The sequence below is a fragment of the Ochotona curzoniae genome, unplaced genomic scaffold, assembly GCF_017591425.1.
Source record: "Ochotona curzoniae isolate NIBS_2020 unplaced genomic scaffold, NIBS_Ocur_1.0 scaffold_1037, whole genome shotgun sequence".
Taxonomy (NCBI): domain Eukaryota; kingdom Metazoa; phylum Chordata; class Mammalia; order Lagomorpha; family Ochotonidae; genus Ochotona; species Ochotona curzoniae.
The window spans coordinates 29,305,209-29,328,921 of record NW_024467083.1 but is presented as its reverse complement, the minus strand read 5'-3'; the positions used below and the strand labels follow the sequence as shown (position 1 = coordinate 29,328,921).

The following is a 23,713-nucleotide window of genomic DNA, read 5'->3' as shown; positions in this document are numbered from 1 at the left end:
AATCCCAGCTGCTCCACTTCCCCTCCAGCTCCCTGCTTGTGGCCTGGGAAAGCAGTCGAGGATGACCCAAAGCCTTGGGACCCTGCACCCATGTGGGATACCTGGAAGAAGTTCCTGGCTCCTGGCTTCGGATTGGCACAGCACCGGCCATTGCGGTTACTTGAGGAGTGAATCATCGGACAGAAGATATTCCTCTCTGTCTCTCCTCCTCTCTGTATATCTGACTTTCCAATAAATAAAAATAAATAAATCTTAAAAAAAAAAAAACAATGGGTGCTATAGCCCCACAGAGGTGAGCCCATAATTCCCCTACAGAATCTGCCCCCAGATTCGATTCTCACACATCTTGGTGGGTGCTCAGCCTAGCCTTACATGGCTTACTTCCTGCCCCAACACTTGTAGGTGTGTAGTGTGGCTTAACTCAATCAGGCATGTCTCCCAGCCCTAGATTTTGTGTGTACCAGCAGGTGATGCTATTTAGCCCAGCTTAGGGGTGGGTACGTTGGTCTGATCCAGACACGCCCTCTAGAAGTTCCCTTGTAAATTGTTTTATCTCAGCTCCCTAGTCTACCTGCCAATGAAGTTGCATGGTCTGTGGAATCCCCCAGAAGTCCTTAGTCCCCTATCTAACATGCCCTAAGCCATGCCTACTCCAACATACCCCAGACCTCCTTCCCCAGGAGATCTGTAGTCCCCTTGCATGGGGAGGCTGGGTGGATGTGTTCTAGCCTGGCATTCGTGTCTTCCTCAAATATCTTAAAAATGAATAAATAAGTAGGCAACTATACTGACATACTGGTATAGTTAACAAAAATTTGGCATTAACCAGGCTCAGAATGCCTACTAGCTATTGGCTGCTTTTCTCTGAGCAATGTAACTTACCTAAACACAAGGCAACCTAGGCAGTTGCCTACAGCCGGGGTAGAGGAGATATCCTGCTTAAAAGAACATTTTAGTTGGGCCCAGCACTGTGGCCTAGTGGCTAAAAGTTCTCGCCTTGAATGCACTGGGATCCCATATGGGCGCCGGTTCTAAACCTGGCAGTTCCCATCCAGCTCCCTGCTTGTGGCCTGGGAAAGCAATTGAGGACAGCCCAAAGCCTTGGGACCCTGCACTCATGTGGGATACCTGGAAGAAGTTCCTGGATCCTGGCTTTGGACTGGCATAGCATCGGCCGTTGCGGTCACTTGGGGAGTGAATCATTGGAAGGAAGATATTCCTCTCTGTCTCTCCTCCACTCTGTATATCTGACTTTCCAATAAAAATAAATATATATTTTTAAAAAGAACACTTTAGCTATAAAACAAATTTAATCTCATTCAAAAAATAATAAAAAAAATCAGGATTTTGAAGGGATAATTCCATTTAGTAAGATGTACCCTCTTTGTACACATAGAGGATATGGCAGCCCATTGAGGCCTGCAGAGGACATCTGGTACCATAGCAGAGAATGGAGAGCAGAACATATAGACAACTACCCCAGCCAAATGATGACAGCAAATATCTGGGCGAATGGAGACTCTAAGGTCGATGGCACCAGCCAATGGGCATTGGAAGGAATTCCTCAATCACAGATTAGTGAAATTGACAGCATTTCAAGACTACCGCATCCACCTGGACAGAACCATTGGAACATGCACCACATTAGCACCCTGGGTTGATATTGGGTAGCCGTTTCCCATCCTCGGATACTGGCATGGTTGGGTGGTTGGGTGGTTGGGTCTGGCTTCTCACCTTATCTCTCCCTTCCCTCCCAGAAATGGGAAAGAGAAATAAAACCTTTGGAAACAATGATCATACCCACTTCTTCCTAACCCTGAACCTTAAAAAAAAAAATGTAAATAAACAAAATTTTCACCATTCTAAAAAAAAAAAAAAGGAAAGAGAGAGAGATGTACCCTTTTTAGCATATGTTCTATGAGTGTTGACACATGCATGCAATGGTGTTACTCCTGACCCCAGGCTCCGCAGCTTATTTGCAAACAGAAATTGATAAGAGGCCAAAGGGCAACCTACACCAGATTGATTTGGGTCTTAGACTCCTTTTCAGCTAGCGAGAAAGCTGGGTGGGAAGAGGGGCTGCAGGCTGGCTCTCTGGCTCCTATGGGGGGGTGTGGTACTCCCTCCCCGGCTTGCGAGTGTTTTGTTCTGCAGTCCTGCCTTGTCCCACTCACAAACGGCACTTCACTTTGTTTGGTAGCCACCTGGTGTTGGCATTTGTTTTTTTTTTTTTTTCCTTTTTTTTTTTTTGCACATAACATGCTCAGGATGTTATTTGCCACCCAGGAAGGTCACATACGGGTCACATTGGGCAATCCTGGGCTTGTGTGCCCGCTGGGGAGGCAGCAGGGCCTCTTTTGTGCCTAGGTTCCCTGAGTTCCTTGTTCCTGATGGGAGCCAAAATGGATGCCAGGGGAGGGAGGGAAGGGCTTGGCTGAGTGGCTCTTGTTCCTGTCCTGGTTCAGGCTCCAGCAGAATCAACATTCAGGGCAGTTTCATCACCACCGCCCACTCCACAATTCCCTCCAGCCTGCTGTAGTCTCTTCCTGCACGCATCCTTGGGAAACTACTGTATTGATCTGTGCTCTCACAGAATATTCTACCTTTCTCAAAATGCCTCATGTGTACCATTATACAGTGTCACCTTTTGAATCTTTCATTTAGCAGTCTTTCCCATAGCAAGGATTTGCTTCTAGGGTGTAGGTGTACCACAAACCACAATTTATCCATTTCCCATGGAAGAACATGGGGGTTACTTTTGGTTTGTAGCACAAAATACAGCTACTATAATAAGCATTTCAGTAAGGCGGTAGCATGGACATATGTTTTTATGACTCCCAGGGTGGCGGTAAATAGCTTGTGTCAGACTGGATGGTAGATGCGTGTTTAACTTTATAAGAGAATGCCAGGCTGTTTTTACGGGTTTTGTTCCGTTTTGCATTCTAGCATGGGTGAGAGTTTCAGATATTCCTTATTTTTGCCAGCACTTGATATTGGCAGTCAAAAGGAAAAAAAGAAAAAAACAACCTACCACTACCACCAAAAAAAAAAAACAAAAAAAACATTCTAATATGCATACGATATCAGCTCATTTTGGTTTTAACTTACTAATTATAGGGACCTTGGGTATACTCCTAGTTATGTATTCCTTCTATATTTAACTACGTATTGCTAGCAAACTACTTCAAAATCAGGTAGTTTAAAACCACGGACCCAGGATGGTGTGCTAGCAGCTAAAGTCCTTGCCTTGAACACACCAGGATCCCATATGAGTGATAGTTCTAATCCTGGCAGCTCTGCTTCCCATCCAGCTCCCTGCTTGTGGCCTGGGAAAGCAGTCGAGGATGGCCAAAGCCTTAGGACCCTGCACATGTGGGAGACCTGGAAGAAGTTCCTGGCTCCTGGCTTCAGATAGATGCAGCATCGGTCGTTGCGCTCTTTGGGGGAGTGAATCATCAGATGGAAGCTTTTCCTCTTTGTCTCTCCTCCTCTCTTTATATCTGACTTTGCAGTAAAAGTAAAATAAATCTTAAAAACAAAACAACAACAACCATTTTTTTTTTAGTTACTCCAGAGGTTGAGACTGGGGTGGGATGTGCTGCAGCATCTCCCTCTAGTCTTCATGGTGTTGGCTAAAGCAGCTTGGTGCGGTGGGAGCATCCTCAATGGCTTCAGTCACAGAGCTGGTGCCTGGGCTCCTGGGCACCTTCTTCCATCATGGTCTTTCATTCTCTAGGGTCTCTCTGTAATGAGAAATGCAACAGCCTCTTTCTCCAACATCACAGCCAATCATTTTTATCAGAGAACTGGCTCCCAAAAGAACAAAAGAGAAAATGCCAGTCTCTTCCGGTTTAAGCCTAGCACCAGCTTTCACTCTATTCTGTCAGGGGAAGCGAGTCACAGGATGAACAGATCAAGGGGGCAGCAATGGACTGACTCTACCTGCTGATGGCGGAGTGCCAAGGAAACACAGGATGGGGAAATTGTAGGTGCCCATCTTTGCAGACAATTTACCTCGCCACTCAGTTAAATTCAGTTTTTATTCCTTTTAACTCACTTTAGGTCAATAGATAGCTGTAAATAAATGCATATAACTATAAATCCCCTAACTTGAAGGGTTGGTACAAATATAAAATTATACCTTGCCTTGAAAGATGTGGAGCTGGAAGGTTCCTGAAAGATATTAGCACAATGGGCATCTAGATTGTAGGTTTCTCTGAGTATTGATCATCTGTCCTGGTGCTAAGGGGAAGAATAGGGCCCTTGCTGGACTGTTTATCAGGATAGGATTTCTCAGAGAGATGAGGAATGATCTCTGCTAGTTCAGAGTCATTATTAACTATGGAGAAAATATATTAGTTGCATTGTCTTAGATTAAAAAGAGAACCAATTTCAAGTATTTCTTTTTTTTTTTAATTATTTATCTAGTTTCATTGGAAAGGCAGATTTACAGACAAAAAAAGAGACAGAGAAAAACATCTTCCCTCTGCTGGTTCACTCCCCAAATGGCTGCAACAGCCAGACCTGTGCTGATGTGAAGCCAGGAGCCAGGAACTTCTTTAAGGTCTGCCATGCAGGTGCAGGGTCCCAATGCTTTGGGCCATCCTCTACTGTTTTCTCAGGCCACAAGCAGGGAGCAGAATGGGAAGTCCAGCAGCAAAGGAATGAGCTAGCACCTATATGACACCCCAGCACCTTCAAGGGGAGGTGAGCTAACCAAGGGAGCTATTGTTCCATGCCCTTCATGTATTTCATAGAATAATTTTTTTTAAGATTTATTTTATTTTTATTGGAAAGGCGGATATACAGAGAGGAGAGACAGAGAGGAAAACCTTCCATCCAATGATTCACTCCCCAGGCGGCCCACAACGGCTGGAGCAGAGCCAATCCGAAGCCAGGAGCCTCTTCCAGGTCTCCCACACGGGTGCAGGGTCCCAAGGCTTTGGGCCGTCCTCGACTGCTTTCTCGGGCCAGAGGCAGGGAGCTGGATGGGAAGCGGGGCTGCTGGGATTAGAACCAGCGCCCATATGGGATCCTGAGCATACAAGGCAAGGACCTTAACCATTGCGCCATTGCGCCGGGCCCTCATAGAATAATTTTAAGAGGCACTTATCATGGAGTTGAATATTAAAGAGTTTGGAAGAGGGAAAGTTAAAAAGTTAAAAGGAAGGGTAGTCTACAGTTATTACACATTCCTACACCATCATTTATTCCTCAAGAAAGTATCAAACTATTTGTTTAACATAAGTATAAATTATTTGAAATATAACCAATTATTAAACACATCTTGAGTATTTGGTCTACGTCAGTCATGAGAGTGATGTCAGAGAAAGGTAAGTTACTGATTTGGTGTCTTTTTAGGAAATTCCAATGTGATTGGGAAGAATATATGGATTATTACAAGGACGCACTGGATAAGTGGTGAATAAGTAGACCATTTCATAAATGCTGAGAATTCAGAAGTGGGAAAATCATTTTGGTATAGGTGGAAGAACAGTGCAAGCAAAACGGTTATCTGCTGTCAATCACAGCATAGGAACGGCACTAATGAGATGTGACCAGAAAAACATGTGCTTGGGGAGTTGCTTTGATGCTGCACAATAATCCCAAATCCAGATGCTAAGGCAATAATGATTGCTTGATTATCCCTTATGATTCCTGGAAGGGCTCAGCTGGTTGGTTCTTGCTCAGGCTCTCTTGTGTGGATGTAATCAGACAGTGCAGGAGCTGGACAAGCAAGGTAGTGCCCGGGCACCTCTCACTCTCTTGTGCAATCTCAAGGCTTCTCCATGTCACCCAACTTTCTCAGAGGGTAGGCATCTGGAGAGGCTCCTACCACATGCTGGGTTCCTCACGAAGGACACTCTGGGATGGAAATATTACCCAGGACATTTGTTGTTGAGTCATCTTGGGACCAATTCCTGTAGAAGCGAGGAGAAAGAAGCAGGAGCAAGCAGATAGGAAGCTGAATCATGATGTAGTTATTTTATTTATTTATTTGAAAGGAAGAGTTAGGGAGAAATTCTTCATTCTCCTATTTACTTTCTTCTTTTTTAAAAAATTTATGTATTGTTATTGGAAAGGCAAATATACAGAGATAAAGAGAAACAGAGAGGATAATCTTCCATCTGATGGTTTACTCCCCAAGCAGCCACAAAGACTGGAGCTGAGCCTATCTGAAGCCAGGAGCCCAGAGCCTCCTGTGTCTCCCACAAGGGTGCAGGGTCCCAAGGCTTTGGGCCATCCTCAACCGATTTCCCAGGCCACAAGTACGGAGCTTGATGAGAAGAGGGATTAGAACCGGCGCCCACATGGGATCCCGGGGCGCATTCAAGGTGAGGAGTGCTACGCCATCACGCTGGGCCCCAATGAGCCCAGTGTGTCTGTGTTCTGGGCTCAGGGCTGGTAGAATGGTGAATCTGTGTTGGGAAGTCCAAGCATATAACCAGAACCGGGTAAAATCTGACAACAAACCTAGGGGCAATAGTTCTGAGAGGCAGGGGACCAATTTCACCCACTTCCTTCCCCAGTCACCTGCTGGCTACTTAATTCCAATTGTAAAGCAGGAGGACAGAATTTAAACAAGAACTAAAAAACTTAGACTCCCCCAAGACGCAAATTTTAAAAATCCTGCTTATCCCACACACACTTTTTTCGAAAAGCGCAGTTTAATTTCAGGTGTAGATTTCCATGGAAACCAGCCAAAGGGCAATCAGGAAGGAGCCGGCACTGCTGGGCCATTTCGGTGAGAATTAATGTCTGATTTTCATTAAAATTAAAGTCAGCGTTCTTTTTTCTTTTAAATCCAAGGTCTGTGTTTATTAACAGCCACAATCGCCTCCGTAACAATTCCTCTAGGAGCGTTTTATTGAAAAGCTCCGCGCTCGCATCCCTCAGCCCACTGCTTTCGGAAGCACTCGGATTTCCACGATGCGGGACAGTGGCTTGAGCCTGGCCAGTGCCCGGGAGCAGCTGTCCCTCGCACCACAAGCCGCGAAGGGTCGCCGTCGAGGCGAGGGACACTTCGCCTGCGAAGCTACTTTAAGAAACGGCCGAGAGCGCGTGTGTGCGCCATGCGGCCGATGACCAAACCTCTCGGCTCTGGCACACAAAGGTGCTTTCTCCCTCGCTTGAACACTCACGACAGAAAAGAACACAAAACAAAAAAACAAATCCAACAGGCATCAAAACCGTCCGAGCGCCCAGGGAAAGCGCGCCAACCACACAAAGAAAAAGAGGGGGGCGACTGGGATTCAAAATCATCTCGTCGGGACGTACACCTTCCTCGACCTATCGGAGTTAACTGCGCGCTTGGTCGTAGCCAATAGAAACAGAGATCCTGGTCCAGGTCCGTCCTGAACACTGATGGGCATTTCTTTAGCCCAATGGCAGAGCGTGACGCTAAAGACTCAACCAATACGTTCGGGAGGTGGGAGGAGTGTAGGCCAGGGGGTTGGCGGTGCCGTGTCATGGAGGTTCAGTCTCTGAGCAGCCATTGAAGGGGAAGCAACTGCGGCTCCGAGTGTGTGTGTATGTGTGTGTATGTGTGCGTGCGTGTGTGTGCGCGCGCGGGTGTGTGGACAAGGAGGTGGGGGCAGCTGAGTTAGAGTCCCAACTCCTTGGACTCCATTTGCTATTCTTTCTCCTTCACACCTAACTGGTGATAGTAGGCGTTTATATTTGCATTTCTTTTCATTCATTTCCAAATCTTTAAAATTTTTTAGGGTTGGGGGTAGTGGGAAGCGCAATAAAGGGCAAGGGAGGAGAGTAGGGGCAGAAGAGCAGGAGGACATGGAGATGAAGAAGAGGATTAACCTGGAGTTAAGGAACCGAGCCCCGGAGGAGGTGAGATGACTCAGCCCCCACCCCTTGCCCACCAGTCCTGTATTGGGAGGATGGGATTCCTGGGGGGTCGTGGTGGGGGCGTGAAGAGGGTGGCGATCGAATCCTTTCGCGGGTCTGAGGCTGGGGGAAATGGCTCATTTTAAGTTTTTGAATCATTAAAACCTTCCACTTAAAATGGCGAAGGGTTTAAGTTTCTAGGGGGCGTTTTTGTGTGTGCACGGGGGTTTAGCCCCTTTCGGCTGTCCTCGAGCCGGGCGTCCTGGCCTCGTGGGGTGGGCAGGGAGGCTGGCGGGGGCGCCCCGCCGCTTCGCCAGCCCTGGCTGCTCGTCCCGGGGGCCGGCGGCGTGGGCGCGACCCCCCGGTCCCACTCATCCCTGCTGCCAGCCGTCGCCTGAGAAGTTAGTCCAACTTTTGTGCAGCGTTGCCAACTCGGCTTTTTGTTGTTGTTTTTGTTTTTGAGGGGTGGTGGTTGGGGTGGGCTTCGCGGGCCTCCGGCCCTGGGGGACGTCGGCGCGGCGGGCTGGGGTCGCCGGCGGCGCCCATGGCAGCCCCGGGGAAAGCGGGGCGCGCGCTGACCGTCCCTCGGCGGAAACTGGGTCAGCGGCGGACTCTCGGACCGCGGGCGAGTTTGGGGGGACTGGTCGCCGTGGCCCGAGGTGGGGAGGGGACGTGAGGCGTAATCCGCTCGTCGTCTCCCCCGCCGTGGCGAGACTGTTCTGCGTGTCTGGTGCTGGTGGCCTGACTCCGAATTCGATCCCCTGGAGACGGTTTCCCAGAACTCCACAAATGGGTCGTCGTAGTTGTGCGCTCGCGAGCCGGGTTCGGCGAAGCTCAGTGATGCGCCCTGCCGCCGTCGCCTCAGTTAAAGAGACGGGCTTGGGAGGGGCCACGCGAGGCGGGGTCGCGGTCAACTTTTCGGGGGGTTCGGGCGGGAGGCGTTTCCGCCTCCTTTTCGCGGGCGTCTCCTCGGCCTCACCCAACCTTCCCGGCGCGGCGCGGCGGCGTGAGGGGAGCCGGCCGCTGGGAGGCGAACCCTCGTTTTATTTTATCTTATATTTTTTTCTCCTTGGGGAGTCCCCGCGCCGTTGGAGTTTCCAGCGTGTGGGCGGCGCGGGTCGCGAGACGAGGCCGTGGGCCCGCCGAGGTGGGCAGCCTTGGCCCTGGGGGTCGCTGGCCCCCTGCGGGCCTCGGCCCTCGCGTGGGGGGAGGCGGGCTCCGGGCGACCTCCGTGTGGGGCTGCACGAGTTGTCCCCACCCCCCCACCCCGGGCGGTGCCTGGTCTGGGCATTTTGTGCAGTGGGGGACTCAAGATCTTTTTGGGGTGTGTGTGTGTTTATTGTGGTTCTTTTTAAGTCTCTGCCTGCCTGAAATTGGCAGGAGACGGTGGCGGCGGAGGCGGGGTGGGGGGAGAGGAAACGGTGGCTGCGATCGGGGTCACCCCAGAGGAAATGTGATGTTTTCTGGAATTTATTCTTAGAGGCGTGAGGGGGGGGAAAAAAGTAAGGAAAGAAATCGAAGTTGAAAAGTTGCCTCTCAGAAACACACATTTAGGATGCTTTTTGATGAGGGGGTGGAGAGATGAATGAGTCTCCCCGCATTCTTTCACCTGGGCGAGTCCCACCCCCGCAGGGTCGCCGGCTTCCGCGGACACTGCGCTCTGCTAACGGTCTCTCAGTCATTTTTGTGAACACGGTTTACCGAGTTGTGGCCGCCTCTCTTGACTTTTCCTCCGCGGACGAACGTGGCTGGTGGAATGTATTGTTCTAGAATTCAGAGTAACAACACATGGAATCCCCGAGGGTAGTGAAGCGATTTAGTCTCCCGCTGGAAGAACTGGTTTTCTGACACCCAGCTCTCTCAGCACCCGACCACCCCTGGGAGTTAGACAACTTCACAGGGTGCGAACACAGCTCGGCCACCTACTAGAAGGTGTTCCCCTGGGACATCCTTCTCGGCCAGATTCTCGCCCTTTGGGCCTTGGTTTTTCGCATCTTGAAGTGGAAGGTCACGGAGCCCTTCTCCACTGACTGCAATCTGCAAATAGAGGTGGCTTTTCTGCCTTCCTCCTCAAGATGTACTCCTTTCAGGCTCCCAGCAGGGAGTTGTGTTACTACAACGCTCACCTAATAGGAAACCCTGCCTGCTTCCCTGGGAATGGGAGAAAGGCTATACCGCCTGGTGGGTGGGAACAATAACATTTTCTCAGGGATGTATCCTGGGGGTTAGAGATTAGCCCCTGTGTTAGAACAGAAGGAGTTTGCCAATGTTTAAGAAGGATAATATATATGTATATATATATAATTAATTATATTTATATTTATTTATATATTATATAATATATTATATATATTTAAGTTCACTGTGATGCATTTATCAATTAAAATAAGGAGGTTTAAACTATAGAATATAATAGAACAATTTCCCATCTTCTCCCTAGGTTTAGGGTTTGAACCTTTCCTGGGAAGTAGCTGGGGAACTTTCCCTCTTTGTTGCATAGATTTATGCTGATATTGATGGTCCCCCTCATCTGGAACAGAAATGGGTTTCTTATGGAACTTTTTGAAAGTTTTTTTTTTTTTTTTTAAAGATTTATCTTTTAGAGTTACACTATTAGAGGAAGGCGCACACATATACAGAATTTTGTTCACTCCCCAAATGGCTGCAAGAGCTGGAGCTGGGCCAGGCTAGAGCCAGGAACCAGGAATTTTCTCTCCGTCTCCCACATGGGTGCAGGGTCCCATAGACTTGAACCATTCTCTGCTGTTTTTCCAAGCCATAAGCAGGGAGCTGGATTGCAAGTATAGTAGCTGGCCTTGAATCGGAGCCCTATATGAATTGCCAGCGCCTCAGCTGGAGGCTTCGCCTACTACACCATACCAGTGGTCTCCAAAGTTTTTGTTTTATGCTTTAGTAATTTAAAGCAGGTCTTGAACTTCTTAGTCGCAGTTTAAGCTTAAAAGAGTGCTTATAGTGAAGACTGTAAACTGTGCTGCAGTTTTTTTTGACAGGGGTGGGGAAGTGAAAGGGTCTGTGTGAGCAGATTGATGTTTTTAATATTCATAGTTCCCAATTTTAGTATATGTGCTGCCGAAGCAAGCACAATATTCACAATTCCCAAGTGTCAAGACCCAGGTCTGTTGCTAAACAGACTGTAAACCCATGTACTCCTTCTTGCAGGTGACGGAGCTGGTGCTTGATAATTGCCTGTGTGTCAATGGGGAAATTGAAGGCCTGAATGACACTTTTAAAGAACTGGAGTTTCTGAGTATGGCTAATGTGGAACTCAGTTCCTTGGCTCAGCTGCCCAGTTTAAATAAACTTCGGAAGGTAAGTTGGAACTTGCGTGAAAGCATGACTTGAACACCGTTGACTATTATGTTCTAGTTTTTGATCCAAATGGAAGGCCTCTGCTGCCTGTTAACTTGTTTTTAAGATTCTAAAGAAAACAAAGAGTTACAGAATTTTGCAATAGGCCATAATATTGCAATTAAAAGTTTGAATTTAATAGCGTTGTTTTATGATACAAGTTTGGATTGACTATTATCAACTATTTTTCTCTGAGGCCTAAAATCCAAGTGGCACACAGCTGGGAGCAAAGCGGTTAGGACCCCATTCTGTAGGTGTGGTCATGGACTGGTGGGCAGCAGGAGACGGGAATGTAGCAATTAATAATGTGCTGGGATAAGGATCTGAAGCTGCAGAGGATGCCAAAAGTTTTCTTCAGATTGGTATACATTTAAAATCTTTGATCTGCTCTCAGCTCTCATCCAACCTCCTCTTTCTCTCTGTGTTGAAAATATAGTTGGAACTCAGCGACAACATAATTTCTGGAGGCCTGGAGGTGCTGGCAGAGAAATGCCCAAATCTGACCTACCTCAATTTGAGTGGAAACAAAATCAAAGATCTAAGTACAGTTGAAGCTCTGGTGAGTGAAAAGTTTTGTCTGTGCATTTGCCTTTTTTTGTTGACATTTTCTGAGATGTATTAGCGTTTTAACATCTCTTGAACTCTTGAAACTTCTGAATTTCATGTATGTTGTGATATAGATGGCCACTGATTTCCTTTACAGTAAAATAAATTTTATTTTAAAAAATTTACTTAGGGACTAGTTTTGTAGGCTAGCTGGTTAAGCCGCTGCACGTGATGCTGAGTCCTGGCTGTCCCTCTATGCAGGTCCCTGTTGGTGTGCCCGGGCCCTTGCCACTCTGGTGCGTGGTCTGAGGAGTTCCTGGCTCCTGGATCTGCTTGGGCCAGCTGTGCTGTTGTGGCCATGTGGGGCGTGAACCAGTAGAGGGAAGATTGAGCTCCTGTCTTTCCCTCTCTGTGTTCCTTCCAAATAAATAAATAAAGCTTTTAAGTTTTATTTATATACATTGAGAGAGTGAGAGATAGAGGGATGGCATCTGCTGGTTTACTCCCCAGAGGCAGAGGCTAGGGCTGGGCTGGAGCTGTTAGCCAGGCACTCATCCTGTGCCGGATCTCCTGTGCGGGGGATCTCCTATGCGGAGGTGGAGGGGAATCTCCTGTGGGGGAGTGGGGGGAGAATCTCCTATGGGGGGGGGGATCTCCTGTGCTGGTGGCTTGAGCCGCCCCCCTGCTGCCTCTGTTGGCAGGACCTGGAGCTGGAACTCAAATTCAGGTGCTCTGCTGTGGGGCTCAGGTCGCCTAGGGGGAGTCTTTGCTGCTAGGCTAAATGCCTACTCCTAGGTGAATTTTCGAATCAATGAGAAATTTATTTCTGCCTCAGCTTAAGTTTTAGTTTCCAGTTTCAAGTACTTTAAAACAATTTTATTTATTTATTTCAAAGATTTATTTTATTTTTATTGGAAAAGCGGATATACAGAGAGGAGAGACGGAGAGGAAGATCTTCCATCCAATGATTCACTCCCAAGGTGGCCGCAACAGCTGGAGCTGAGCCAATCCGAAGCCAGGAGCCTCTTCTGGGTCTCCCACACGGATGCAGGGTCCCAAGGCTTTGGGCCGTCCTTGACTGCCTTCCTGGGCCACAAGCAGGGAGCTGGATGGGAAGAGGGGCTGCCGGGATTAGAACCGGCGCCCATATGGGATCCTGGGCGTGCAAGGCGAGGACCTTAACCACTGCACCATCGCGCCGGGCCCAAAAAACAGTTTTTTTTAAATTAAGTATTTTATGGTACAGTTCCTTAGCCTCTGGGATTCCCCTCCCCGACCCCCAAATCTCCTCCCTCTATTGATTGCCCCTATATTATTACAGTAATATAGTCCTTCAAAAGCAGTCGTAAGTGCATCATGCTGCCGTTTAAGTATATCCTGACATTGTAGATGTAGATAGTGGTAGGCAGTCCAGCATCCTACTGTCAAATATATATTTACCAGTTTGGGAAGCCATCTTTGATTTTGAAATAGGGCTGCAGCAAGTAGTTTTTCATTTTATTATTTGTCCTTTTGCTTCCTGGTATGGTAAGATGAAGTGAAGCTGAAAATTGTTGCTCTTATAAAATCAAAGGCTGGGGAGAGGTTGAAATTACTGAAAATAACTTTATCTGTAGATTTAAATTGACCAGGATATTGTTGTTGCCTCTTTATGCCCAGATTGAGTCAACGAAAATGCGTTGCCTGCTATAGTAGGACACTCAGGTGCTCCAGTCAGTTGCACAAAGTTTTGATCCTGTGACTTGTATGTGCCAGGGCTTAATGAAGAGGGTTGGGCTGTGCTGTATGTAATAACCTCTTATAATCTAAACATTCAAAAATCACTTTCTCAGCTTTGAATATGTTTTGTGAATTTAGAAGGAATAATGTGGCATTTTTTTTTTTAAAGCTTGAATGTCAGTTTTAACTTTACTTTTGCAGCAAAATCTTAAAAATTTGAAAAGTCTGGACTTGTTTAACTGTGAGATCACAAACCTGGAAGATTACAGAGGAAGTATTTTTGAACTGCTGCAGCAAATCACATACTTGGATGGGTTTGATCAGGAGGATAACGAGGCCCCGGACTCTGAAGAGGACGACGATGAAGGTAAGCTGCCTGTGTGCCCACCGACGAGCTGTACTTACGGCGTCCCCCGCAGCCTAGCAGGTTAGACTCGGCCTGGAGAGTTAGTTGTGAAAAGTCAACCCGAGATACTAGTGAGACCAACATTCTTTCTCCCCCTGCCTCCCCCACTCTAGCCTTTATTTCTCCTTTCAGATATCCAGTTTCAGGGAACTTAAAAATTAACATAATTTGAAATTCCATGAGGTTTTAGGTCTGTATAAACCTGTGTGACCATCACTGGGTAGAAGTGGCAGCTTCCTATGTGGTCCGTCCTGAGAAATGAAACCGGAAAGCGGGAAGAAGCCAGGTGCGCGTCAGCTGGTGACTGGATCAAGTGGTGGCTCTCGGTAGCGCGGAGACAGGGCAAGTGCTGATGGGAGCAGCCTGGGTGACCCTTGACAGCATTCTGCATGTGAAAGAAACCAGACAAAAGGCAGCGCACAGCTTGATTTCATTTATATGAAAAGTACAAAATAGGCAAATCCAGAGAGACAAAGGGCAAGTGAGGAGTTGCTGAGGTCTGAGAGAAGACCGACCAGGGACTGGTAATGCGGATAGGAATTCTTCTGGAGGTGCTGAAGAATATTCTAGAATTAGGTAGTGAATGTACATTTTTGGGGAAATGGATAACTAGCAAATTTGATGAATAAGTAACTTGTTAATAATGGGACACTGGTGGTTAATCTCAGGTGAAAAGATCTTTTACTGTAAAAAAATATTGGCTAAACAATGTTTGAAAATGATAGAATGATAGAGTTGCAGTGTTTGTTTTTATAATGATTACATGGTTGATCAGGGTGGGAAGGATCGAGATTTAGGGAAAATTGGGTGAACTCATTACTTCCAAATTTGCTATTTCTTGTTGTTCCTGGGGGAAGGGGAGAGACAAAGGGGGAAACACTCAGGACTTTCCTCGTGTCCCGGTACCCGGGAGGAGTTGCAGTTACCGCATAGGAAGCTGCCACTTTTACCCAGTGATGGTCACACAGGATTATACAGACCTAAAACCTCATGGAATTTCAAATCATGTTAATTTTAAAGTTCCCTGAAACTGGAACAAACTAGTGCATGTGATTTTTTTTTTTAAGATTTATTATTATTATTTTTGGAAAGTCAGATATACATAGTGGAAGAGAGACAGAGAGGCAGATTTTCTGTCCAGTGATTCACTCCCCAAGTGACCTCAATGGCCAGTGCTGCACTAATCCAGATCCAGGAGCCAGGAACCTCCTCCAGGTCTCCCATGCAGGTGCAGGGTTCCAAGGCCTTGGGCCGTCCTTGACTGCTTTCCCAGGCCACAAGCAGGGAGCTGGATGGGAAGTGGAGCTGCCAGGATTAGAACCGGTGTCCATATGGGATCCCAGCGCGTTAAGGGCGAGGACTTTAGCCGCTAGGCCATGGCGCTGGGCCCGCATGTGATGTTTTGGTGAAAATCTCCACATGGAACTTGATGGTTTAGAAACTGCACTTCATTAGTGAATAGCTGTGATGCAAAATAGAAACTAAAAAGAAAAAAAAAAAATCAGCCTGAGGGAATCTTTCATCCATAGGCTTAGGATTTGAAGTAATTAGGCAAATAGGATCAACATTCAAGCCAGAAACATTTGCCTAGTTGTTTATCTTCAATAATATTTTCAAAGATGGTGATGAAGATGATGATGAGGAAGAAGATGAAGCTGGTCCCCCTGAAGGATTTGAGGAAGAGGAGGATGAAGAAGAGGAGGATGAGGATGAGGATGAAGATGAAGCAGGCTCAGAAGTAGGAGAGGGAGAAGAAGAAGTGGGCCTCTCCTACTTGCTGAAAGACGAGATTCAGGTGAATACATGCTTCAAATGTCCCTTGGAAATGAACTACTTAGGCATAGAGCCAAGCACCATCGAAGTGGGTTCTGCCCAATGTGGGAGCTGTTTCTGTCTGCCTGTCTTACTGCGTTGTCTCCCAGGTAATCGCCAACGCTTAGTGATTTTACCCCTCAGGTAACTTTCAAAGTGGAGAGATTGTATCCCATCCCGGTGCCCGAGTTTCTGTGTTTGTAAAACTGAGGTGGTAGCAGCCTCATCAAATTGTTAGGATTTAGCAAGGTGAAAGTACCCAGTCCCTGGCACTTTGCAGAGAACCGGCAGAGCGGTGGCAGCCTGCTCCTTGGTCTCGTAGCACAGTGTCAGTGCTCTGACTTCCCTGGAGTGCAGCCTGGGAGCTGAGACAAACAGGGTCCCAACACTGGCCTCCTGAAACCATTTCCTTTCTCTGAGCCCCTGACATTCCAGGCTCTTGATTATCTGGCTCCTGCTTCCTCCACTGACCTGATTTCTCGGTACTAAACAACATCATGACGTCAGGCTATCCTTGTGTTTGTGTGTTTGTGTATACATTGTTTGCTTTTATCTAAAATGACTTTCCCCCTGCTCTCTGTGGGCTTTTATTTTCGTTTTTGCTGTGGCAAACAGAAGTACAACCTTGTGGGATTTTATGTATGTGTATCTATGTCCCACTCTTGTGAACTATTCATAAACGTAGCTCTGGCGTTGCCTCACGGTTGAAGCTTCCTGGAACTTTTTTTTTTTACAAGATTTATTTATTTATTTATTTATTTTAAAATAAGATTTATTTATTTTTATTACAAAGTCAGATATACAGAGAGGAGGAGAGACAGAGAGGAAATGGAGCTGCCGGGAATTAGAACCGGCAACCATATGGGATCCTGGTGCATTCAAGGCCAGGCCCTTAGCCACTAGGCCACACCGCCAGGCCCAAGATTTATTTATTTTTATTGTAAAGTCAGATATGCAGAGAGGAGGAGAGACAGAGAGGAAGATCTCCTGTCCATTGATTAACTCCTCAAGTGGCTGCAACAGCTGGAGCTGAGCTAATCCAAAGCTAGGAGTTTCTTCCAGGTCTCCCACACCGGTGCAGGGTCCCAAGGTTTTGGTCCGTCCTTGACAGGGAGCTGGAGGGGAAGAGGGGCTGTCAGGATTAGAACTGGTGATCATAGGAGATCCTGGCGCAGGCAAGGCAAGGACTTTAGCCACTAGGGTAATGCTCTGGACACTCCTGTAGCTTCCTAAAGGTTTGTTCCTCCCAGACCTGGCTTGGGATGCTGGTGCTGGTAGGCCCTGGTGTTAAGAACTTGTCAGACCTTGTTTGTCTACTTTGCACCGCACAGTGAGCCTGGGGGGGAAGGGCACATCGCTCTCACACCTCATCTTCACACATCAGCTATGGCCCATGGAACAAATAATTAGAGGATTCAGAGAAATTCTTTCCTCCTGATGTTAAATTGAGGTCTATTGTCCTAATTCATAATTAATTTTTTTCAGTACTTAAAAGCATTCTTAATTTATACTATACATTGTTAGCATTATTCTCCTAATGATCTTTACATTGATTAGATCACTGATCACTGTTTTTTTTTGTACTATTTTTTTTAAAGATTTATTTATTTTTATTGGAAGGCAGATTTTTAGAGAGAAGCAGAGAAAGAAAAATCTCCCATCTGCTGATTCACTTCCCAAGTGGCCACAACAGCTGGAGCTGAGCCTAGCTGAAGCCAGGAGCCTCTTCTGGGTCTCCCACATGGGTGCAGGGTCCCAAGGCTTTGGGCCGTCCTCGACTGCTTTCCCAGACCACAAGCAGGGAGCTGGATGGGATGTGGGGCCGATGGGGCACAAACCGGCACCAATATGGGACCCTGGCGTATGCAAGGCAAGGATTCTGGCCACTAGGCTACTGCACTGGGCCTGGGTGTTGGATCTTCAGGCCTTGGGTTGTCCTCCGCTGCTTTTCCAGGCCACAGTCAGAGTGCTGGATGAGCAGTGGAGCAACAATATGAACTGCTGCCCATCACTCTTTCTCTTCCTTCCTTTTCTTGGTTTCTCTGTGTTTAAGCCTGAAGGTACTTATTATTATTATTATTTGTCTTTTAAAGAGTTATTTGTGTAGAAGGCAGTGTTGGGGGTCATGGGAGGGAAGGGTGGAGAGAGAATCTTTCACTTGCTGGTTCACTCCCTACATGTCCAGGACAGCCAAGGCTGGATCAGGCGGAAGCCAGAAGTCAGGAGGTGGTCCTGTCTCTTTGCTACCATGCCAGCCTCAGCTCTTTTGGTTTTTATTGTGATCCTTTTGAAGTGTTTTGCTATTCTGTCCCTTCTGCTCCTGTCCTCTGCTGGGACCCTGGTGTGACAGGACTTTGTAGTGTTGTAGTTCGCTGTGTGAGCGTGCTTGCTGGCCGAAGGGTGGTGTAGTGCAGTTTCCCAGAGGCTTCTTGCCTAGTGCTGGGAAGCTTTGTTCTGTTTATTGTTTCTGGACACAAATGGGATGTAGAAATTGTGTGAAGGGATTATCCAAGCTTTCCCTAATTCCTCAGTGGTTCTAAACCTTTATCAGTTGGTTGGAATATTTCTGAAGAGAAGTGAAATTTTGTGGCATGAAAAGGAAGATCCTAGATTGCTTTAGTTTTGTTCAAACGTATAGTAGCAAGCCATCTATCTGGGACTCAGCTATTTGGGACATGGCCAAGAATCAGCTAGGAAGTGTAAAAGAGCTCCAAGCTGACAAAATCTAACAAGAGACATCTATCTGTAGGAGAGTGTTTATGCTAAACCCATTTTCTCTTTTATCACAGATTAAAATTGAAATAGGAACTAACTGGAAAAGAGAAGGAATACAAACTAGTTACTCAGAGTCCAGAGTCATTTTAAAAGGGAGAAAACCATCCTACATGTGTTAAGAGGATCTGAGGGTATTGACATATGTTAGTTGGCACAATGTTCTTATTTAAATGGTAACCATAAAAAAGGTGAACATGATGATTTGAGAAAAAGATGTAAACTAAACTATAATGTGCAGTATACTTTAGATTTGTATCATGACTGACCAGAGTTTAAAAAGTGATTAGGATGCTTCAACTCAACCCTAGCTATGTTTAATCTCATTCCCTAAGAATTACAGGTAACATTTTATGGTGGTTTTATTATTTTGTAGAGTTATAGATGTAAAAGGAGCTTACAGATCTTGCTAAATTAAAACAGATTGAGTATCCCAAGTGCTTCGGCCAGAAGTGTTTAGAATTTCTGTTTTAGAATATTTGCATATACATGAGATCTCGGGTATGGGATTTAAATCTAGCCCTGAGATTATTTTATAGCTCATAGCTATCTTGTACATGTAATATGAAGGTAATTTACCATAGTGTTCATAATGTATTCTGTATTTTGATGGCAACCTGTATATGAGTTCAACTATAGAATTCTCCGCTTGTCACATGATGTTGGCATTCAAAAACTTTAGGATTTTGGGTTTTTAGATTAGGGATGTTCTACCTGTAGCTTACTTTTACTGACAGAAAACTGAGATCAAGAATTCACTCTGCTTCCATCCGTAAAATAGAAGACCCTATTTTTAAAACATTCAAAAGTTGTTCTGTCCATTATGGTAGCTAATAGGTTTATATGGCTATTTAAATGAATTGAAATTAAGTAAAGCTAAAAATTCAGTTCCTCATTTGCACTGGTTACCTTTCAGATGCTCAGTGGGTGTGTGGCTGGTGCTTGCTGCATTGCACACCACTGTGCACATTTCCATTGTTGCGGAAAGTTCTTTTGAATAGTACACCTCCAAAGCATAACTTATTTTCATGAAAAAACTAGGGATTTGCAGAGATTGTCAAAATATAGAATGACATAGTTTCTCTGCTCTTGTTGAAATGTATTAAAACAAATGACAAAAATTCTGTATTATGGTTTATTCTCAAACTAAACATTTGAATTTCCAGGATGAAGAAGACGATGATGACTATGTTGAAGGAGAAGAAGAGGAAGATGAGGGTGAGTTATGGTATATTAGGCTTAGACAATTTCTAAAGTTACTGATATCTCACCTGTTTTTTTCACAGAGTTCAGAGATTATAGTGTAAATCATTTCTGATCTTTTCAATTTTGCTGTGTTGATCATAGAGTGCCTTGAAACTTTTGGAATTAATTTTTTCTTAAAATTAATTTATTTTTATTGGGAAGGTAGGTTTACAGAGAAAAGGAGAGACAGAGAGAAAGATCTTCTATCTGCTGGTTCACTCCCCAAGTGACCACAACAACCAGAGCTGAGCTGATCCAAAGGCAGGAGACAGGAGTTTTTTCTTGGTTTCCTACACTGGTGCAAGGTTCCAAGGCTTTGGGCCATCCTTTATTGCTTTCCCAGGACGCAAGTAGGGAGCTGTTTGGGAAGTGGGGCAGCCAGGATACAAACTGGCGCCTCATGATATTCCAGTGCCTGGAAAGCACTGAGCCACCTTGGCAGGCCCTGAAATTATTCTTAAAGCATAATTATCTTAGGATGTCCATTTATCACTTAACGAAACCAAACAGCTGGGTCTGGCCTTTAAGAGCTAAAGTCCTTGGCTTGCAACCATCGGGATCCCATATTGGCACTGCTTCTAATCCTGGCTGTTCCATTTCCCATCCAGCCCCATGCTTGTGGCCTGGGAAAGCAGTAGAGGATGGTCCAAAAACTTAGGACTCTACACCCGCATGAGAGACCCGGAAAACGTTCTTGGCTTTGGATTGGGACAGCTCCGGCCGTTGCAGCCGCTTGGGGGAGTGAACCAATGGGTGGAAGATTTCTCTGTCTCTCCTTCTTTATGTAAATCTGATTTTCCAATAAAAATAAATTTCTTCAAAAAATAAGAATGCCAAAATAATTTATTATTTTACTATTTTTACAATAATTTTTAGGCCCTCCCGTTTTGGAAGGGGTGTGGCTTTATCTGGGACGAGGAACAGTTGAGCTCCAGGTAGTCCCTTTTGCAGAGTCACTCTGGCAGTCTTTATTGAGTGCACTCGATTCAAAATAACCTTTACAATTTCCTGACTATTCCAGTGATGCGAAGCTTTTAAGATTCTTGATCTGTACTTCATGATTTGGCCACAAGGGTGCATAACAAGCTGTTATTACTTACGAGTTTTAAAGTATTCAACATACTGAAATGGAGAGAAATTCAGAGAAAAGCGTGTAATTTTTTTCTGCCCTTAACTTTTCAATGAGATTCAAAGCTTTTGACATACATTCACCCGTTAAAATTCTGTTTTTGACACTTTTCCTGTCACTCCTCTTTCAGAAGAAGAAAGTCTTCGAGGGGAGAAGAGGAAACGAGATGCTGAAGATGAAGGCGAGGAAGATGACTAGGTCCTCCTGAGACCAGAGGCCTGCTGTTGCTGGTGTGCAATGGAGTGATCACCTCTTCCTCGTTTCTCTGTGTATAATAGCTGTCCCTTCAGAAGAGAATGTGTAACTTTTTATAGAAGTTTGGTTTTACTATTTTTGCCTTATCATTCCAAGTAAGAGTTACTAGTCTGCTAATGATCATACTGTATGTAGAGAATCCTTGCCATTGTTTTCCGTTGTGCGAATTCCTAGAATTTATTTAGAATTCAGTTTTCTAATTCAGGCTCAATGTATTAGTCTTGTTTAGCTCATAATTAAAACATGATCGCTTTTACACAGGTGTAGTTTGCTGCATTTCATTCATGTGGTTTTAAGGTTATTTATAAATTAACTAAGATTACAGTCCATTGTGATATGAAATAACAGTAGTTGCTTGAATATGTTGGTTGTCTTTTTACAGGGGTGATCCAGAGATCTCTACTTGAAGGAAATGGTGTGTATTTGGACTAAGGATATTTGGGTGCTTTTCTTCCGGGGGACGGGTCACAGGAATAAGCAAACAAGCAGAATTGTAAAGGTTCTGTTCAGCAGTTGTGTTCACGGGTTGTGTGGCAGTTCTATTCAATAACGTAGTTCATGGGTTTTCTTGTGGCCGATAATATTTTATCTTTGGAAAGTTGCTTAGACTAAACCTAGAGACCTGCAGGCGCCTTCATTCAGACTGCAGATCGTGACATGCCAACGCTCGCTTCTTTTGTTGTTTCTTAGGTGTGCATTCTTTTTTCTTAGCAATTCCTTTATGATCACCTTCTCTCATTGTTTCACTCCCCTCTCTTTATCGCAGAGTAGGAGACTTGTGGAGGTAGATACCCAGGAAAACCTTTAGTTTTATACCTCACCTCCCTTTTCAGACCTGAGTTTTAAACAAGCAAAGGGAAAGAAATTGACTCTTTTCTGGGGCACAGGTAATATTATTGACATGATTTTATGCAACAAGTGCTGTTCACCCCCAGCCTTTCTCGGTTGACACCAGATGGGACTGCGTTTCTTGATCGAGAACAGGTGAGGTTCGTGCGAGGAAGTTGAAGAAAGAAGAACCGCAGAGGAGGCCTTTGGAAGCTGCGTGTGTGTTCTTCACAGTCAGCAAATTACCTGTTTAATAATTCTGAGATATTCAAGTCAAATTTTTGATTTGACTTATCAAATATTTTGCACTCTGCAAAGTATTGATAGTTTTTTTCTGAGTAGAATCTATTTTTCCTGTAGTTTTAAAGCGTTATGGATATTTCCTTTAATTGAAATATACTAGGTGTCTGGAAAAATATTTGAAACTAAATTGATACTAAAATTACGATTTGCTTTTAAGTGGATGTCCATTAAAAATACAAACCATTTGGGATATGTGTGTGTGTGTTTCCTTATGGCTACTAAATGAAACTTAATGAGTACCCAAGTACATTATCCTCTGTCATGAAGCTCCATGTTCAAGCCAATTGCTTTAGTGTCAGCTCTCTAAAACTTCAAGTATTTTGTAAGTTTTTAAAAAGTGTCAGCATATTAATTCAAGTTATGCTTTCATAGTGGAACACGTTAACTAGGTGTAGTATTTCTGCTGCTTTACTAGTTGCTAAAATGTATGCATTGAATTTTAAAGTAAAAGTAATTTGTGGAGAACTAAAGAAGTTGCACAAATGACTGAAATGAGACCCTTGGGGTAAGTTCAGTGGGGGGATTGGAATCTTCCAAAAGTCGAACATTTTCCTCCTATTTTTAAGAGTTGAAATGCCCTGTTTTAGTCCCTAAGAATTTTCATTGCGTACTATGCCAGATGATAAAATACTTATTTTTAAAATGAAATCTATATATTGACTTTCTTATAAGTCACTATGTTGTGCAATCAAAATGAAGAGTTCCTTGGTTTGAAAACAACACTTCGAGCCTCCAGATGACTTTTAAGACTTCCTTGGTTTTGTGGGTGGTATTTTCATGCACATAAGTGAGGGGGGGTTTTATATCTTGTAGATGTTTTGAATCCTACTTGAATGCTCTTTGTATGGCAGTCTGTAGATAGTGTGCTAATTTCCTCAAGACTCTCTCCTTAAAAACTTTAATACTTTTGTGCAACTGTGTTTTGAATAAAGCCATGACAGTGTTAAAAACAGACAAAATACAGTATCTTGATCACTCTGTTATTGTTTGACTTCCCCTTTTTTTCTGTGACTGCTGTAACTTGTAAGTTTTTGAAACTGAATTGCTTCAAATAAACTGAAGATTTGTTATAATGATTAGTTCTAGCGTATGACATTCACTTGTGTAACAGTGCAATGAAGGCCTTTACTTTTTATTTAAGATGACAGTCCAAAAACTTCCTTTTTAAAATTTGTTTTTATTGGAAACGTAGATTACAGAGAAGATGAAAGACAGCTGGTTCAGCTGGTTCACTCCCCAAGAGGCTGCAACCACTGGAGTCGAGCTGATGCAAAGCCAGGAGCCAGGAGCTTCTGGGTATTCCAAACAGGTGCAGGGTCCCAAGGCCTTGGGCCATCCTCGACTGCTTTTCCAGGCCACAAGCAGGGAGCTGGATGGGGAGTGGGGCCACTGGGGCAGGTCACCCGGTGCCCATCTGGGGTCCTGGTGCTTGCAAGGGGTGATTAGCTAATTGAGCCATTGCACCTGGCCCAAAGAAGATCTTTCAA

At 45.1% G+C, this 23,713-nt stretch overlaps 1 protein-coding gene across 9 annotated transcripts; it reads left to right on the top strand.

Annotated features, from left to right (window-relative positions):
* Positions 1-7,472: 7,472 nt before the first annotated feature.
* On the top strand, positions 7,473-23,299 carry ANP32E (acidic nuclear phosphoprotein 32 family member E). 9 transcript variants are annotated; one of them, XM_040998391.1, is made up of 8 exons: positions 7,473-7,845; positions 11,023-11,172; positions 11,648-11,770; positions 13,678-13,843; positions 15,514-15,641; positions 18,500-18,532; positions 19,633-19,684; positions 20,971-23,299. In XM_040998391.1, the coding sequence occupies exons 1-8, from the start codon at positions 7,792-7,794 to the stop codon at positions 21,036-21,038; spliced, it is 774 nt and encodes a 257-aa protein (XP_040854325.1). In that variant the 5' UTR covers positions 7,473-7,791; the 3' UTR covers positions 21,039-23,299. The 9 variants fall into 9 exon arrangements, with proteins under 9 accessions (XP_040854325.1, XP_040854328.1, XP_040854330.1 ...); XM_040998389.1 differs by lacking the exon at positions 18,500-18,532 and having other exon boundaries at positions 7,474-7,845; positions 15,502-15,677; positions 20,971-21,070; positions 21,478-23,299; XM_040998394.1 differs by lacking the exon at positions 18,500-18,532 and having other exon boundaries at positions 15,514-15,620.
* Positions 23,300-23,713: the final 414 nt, after the last annotated feature.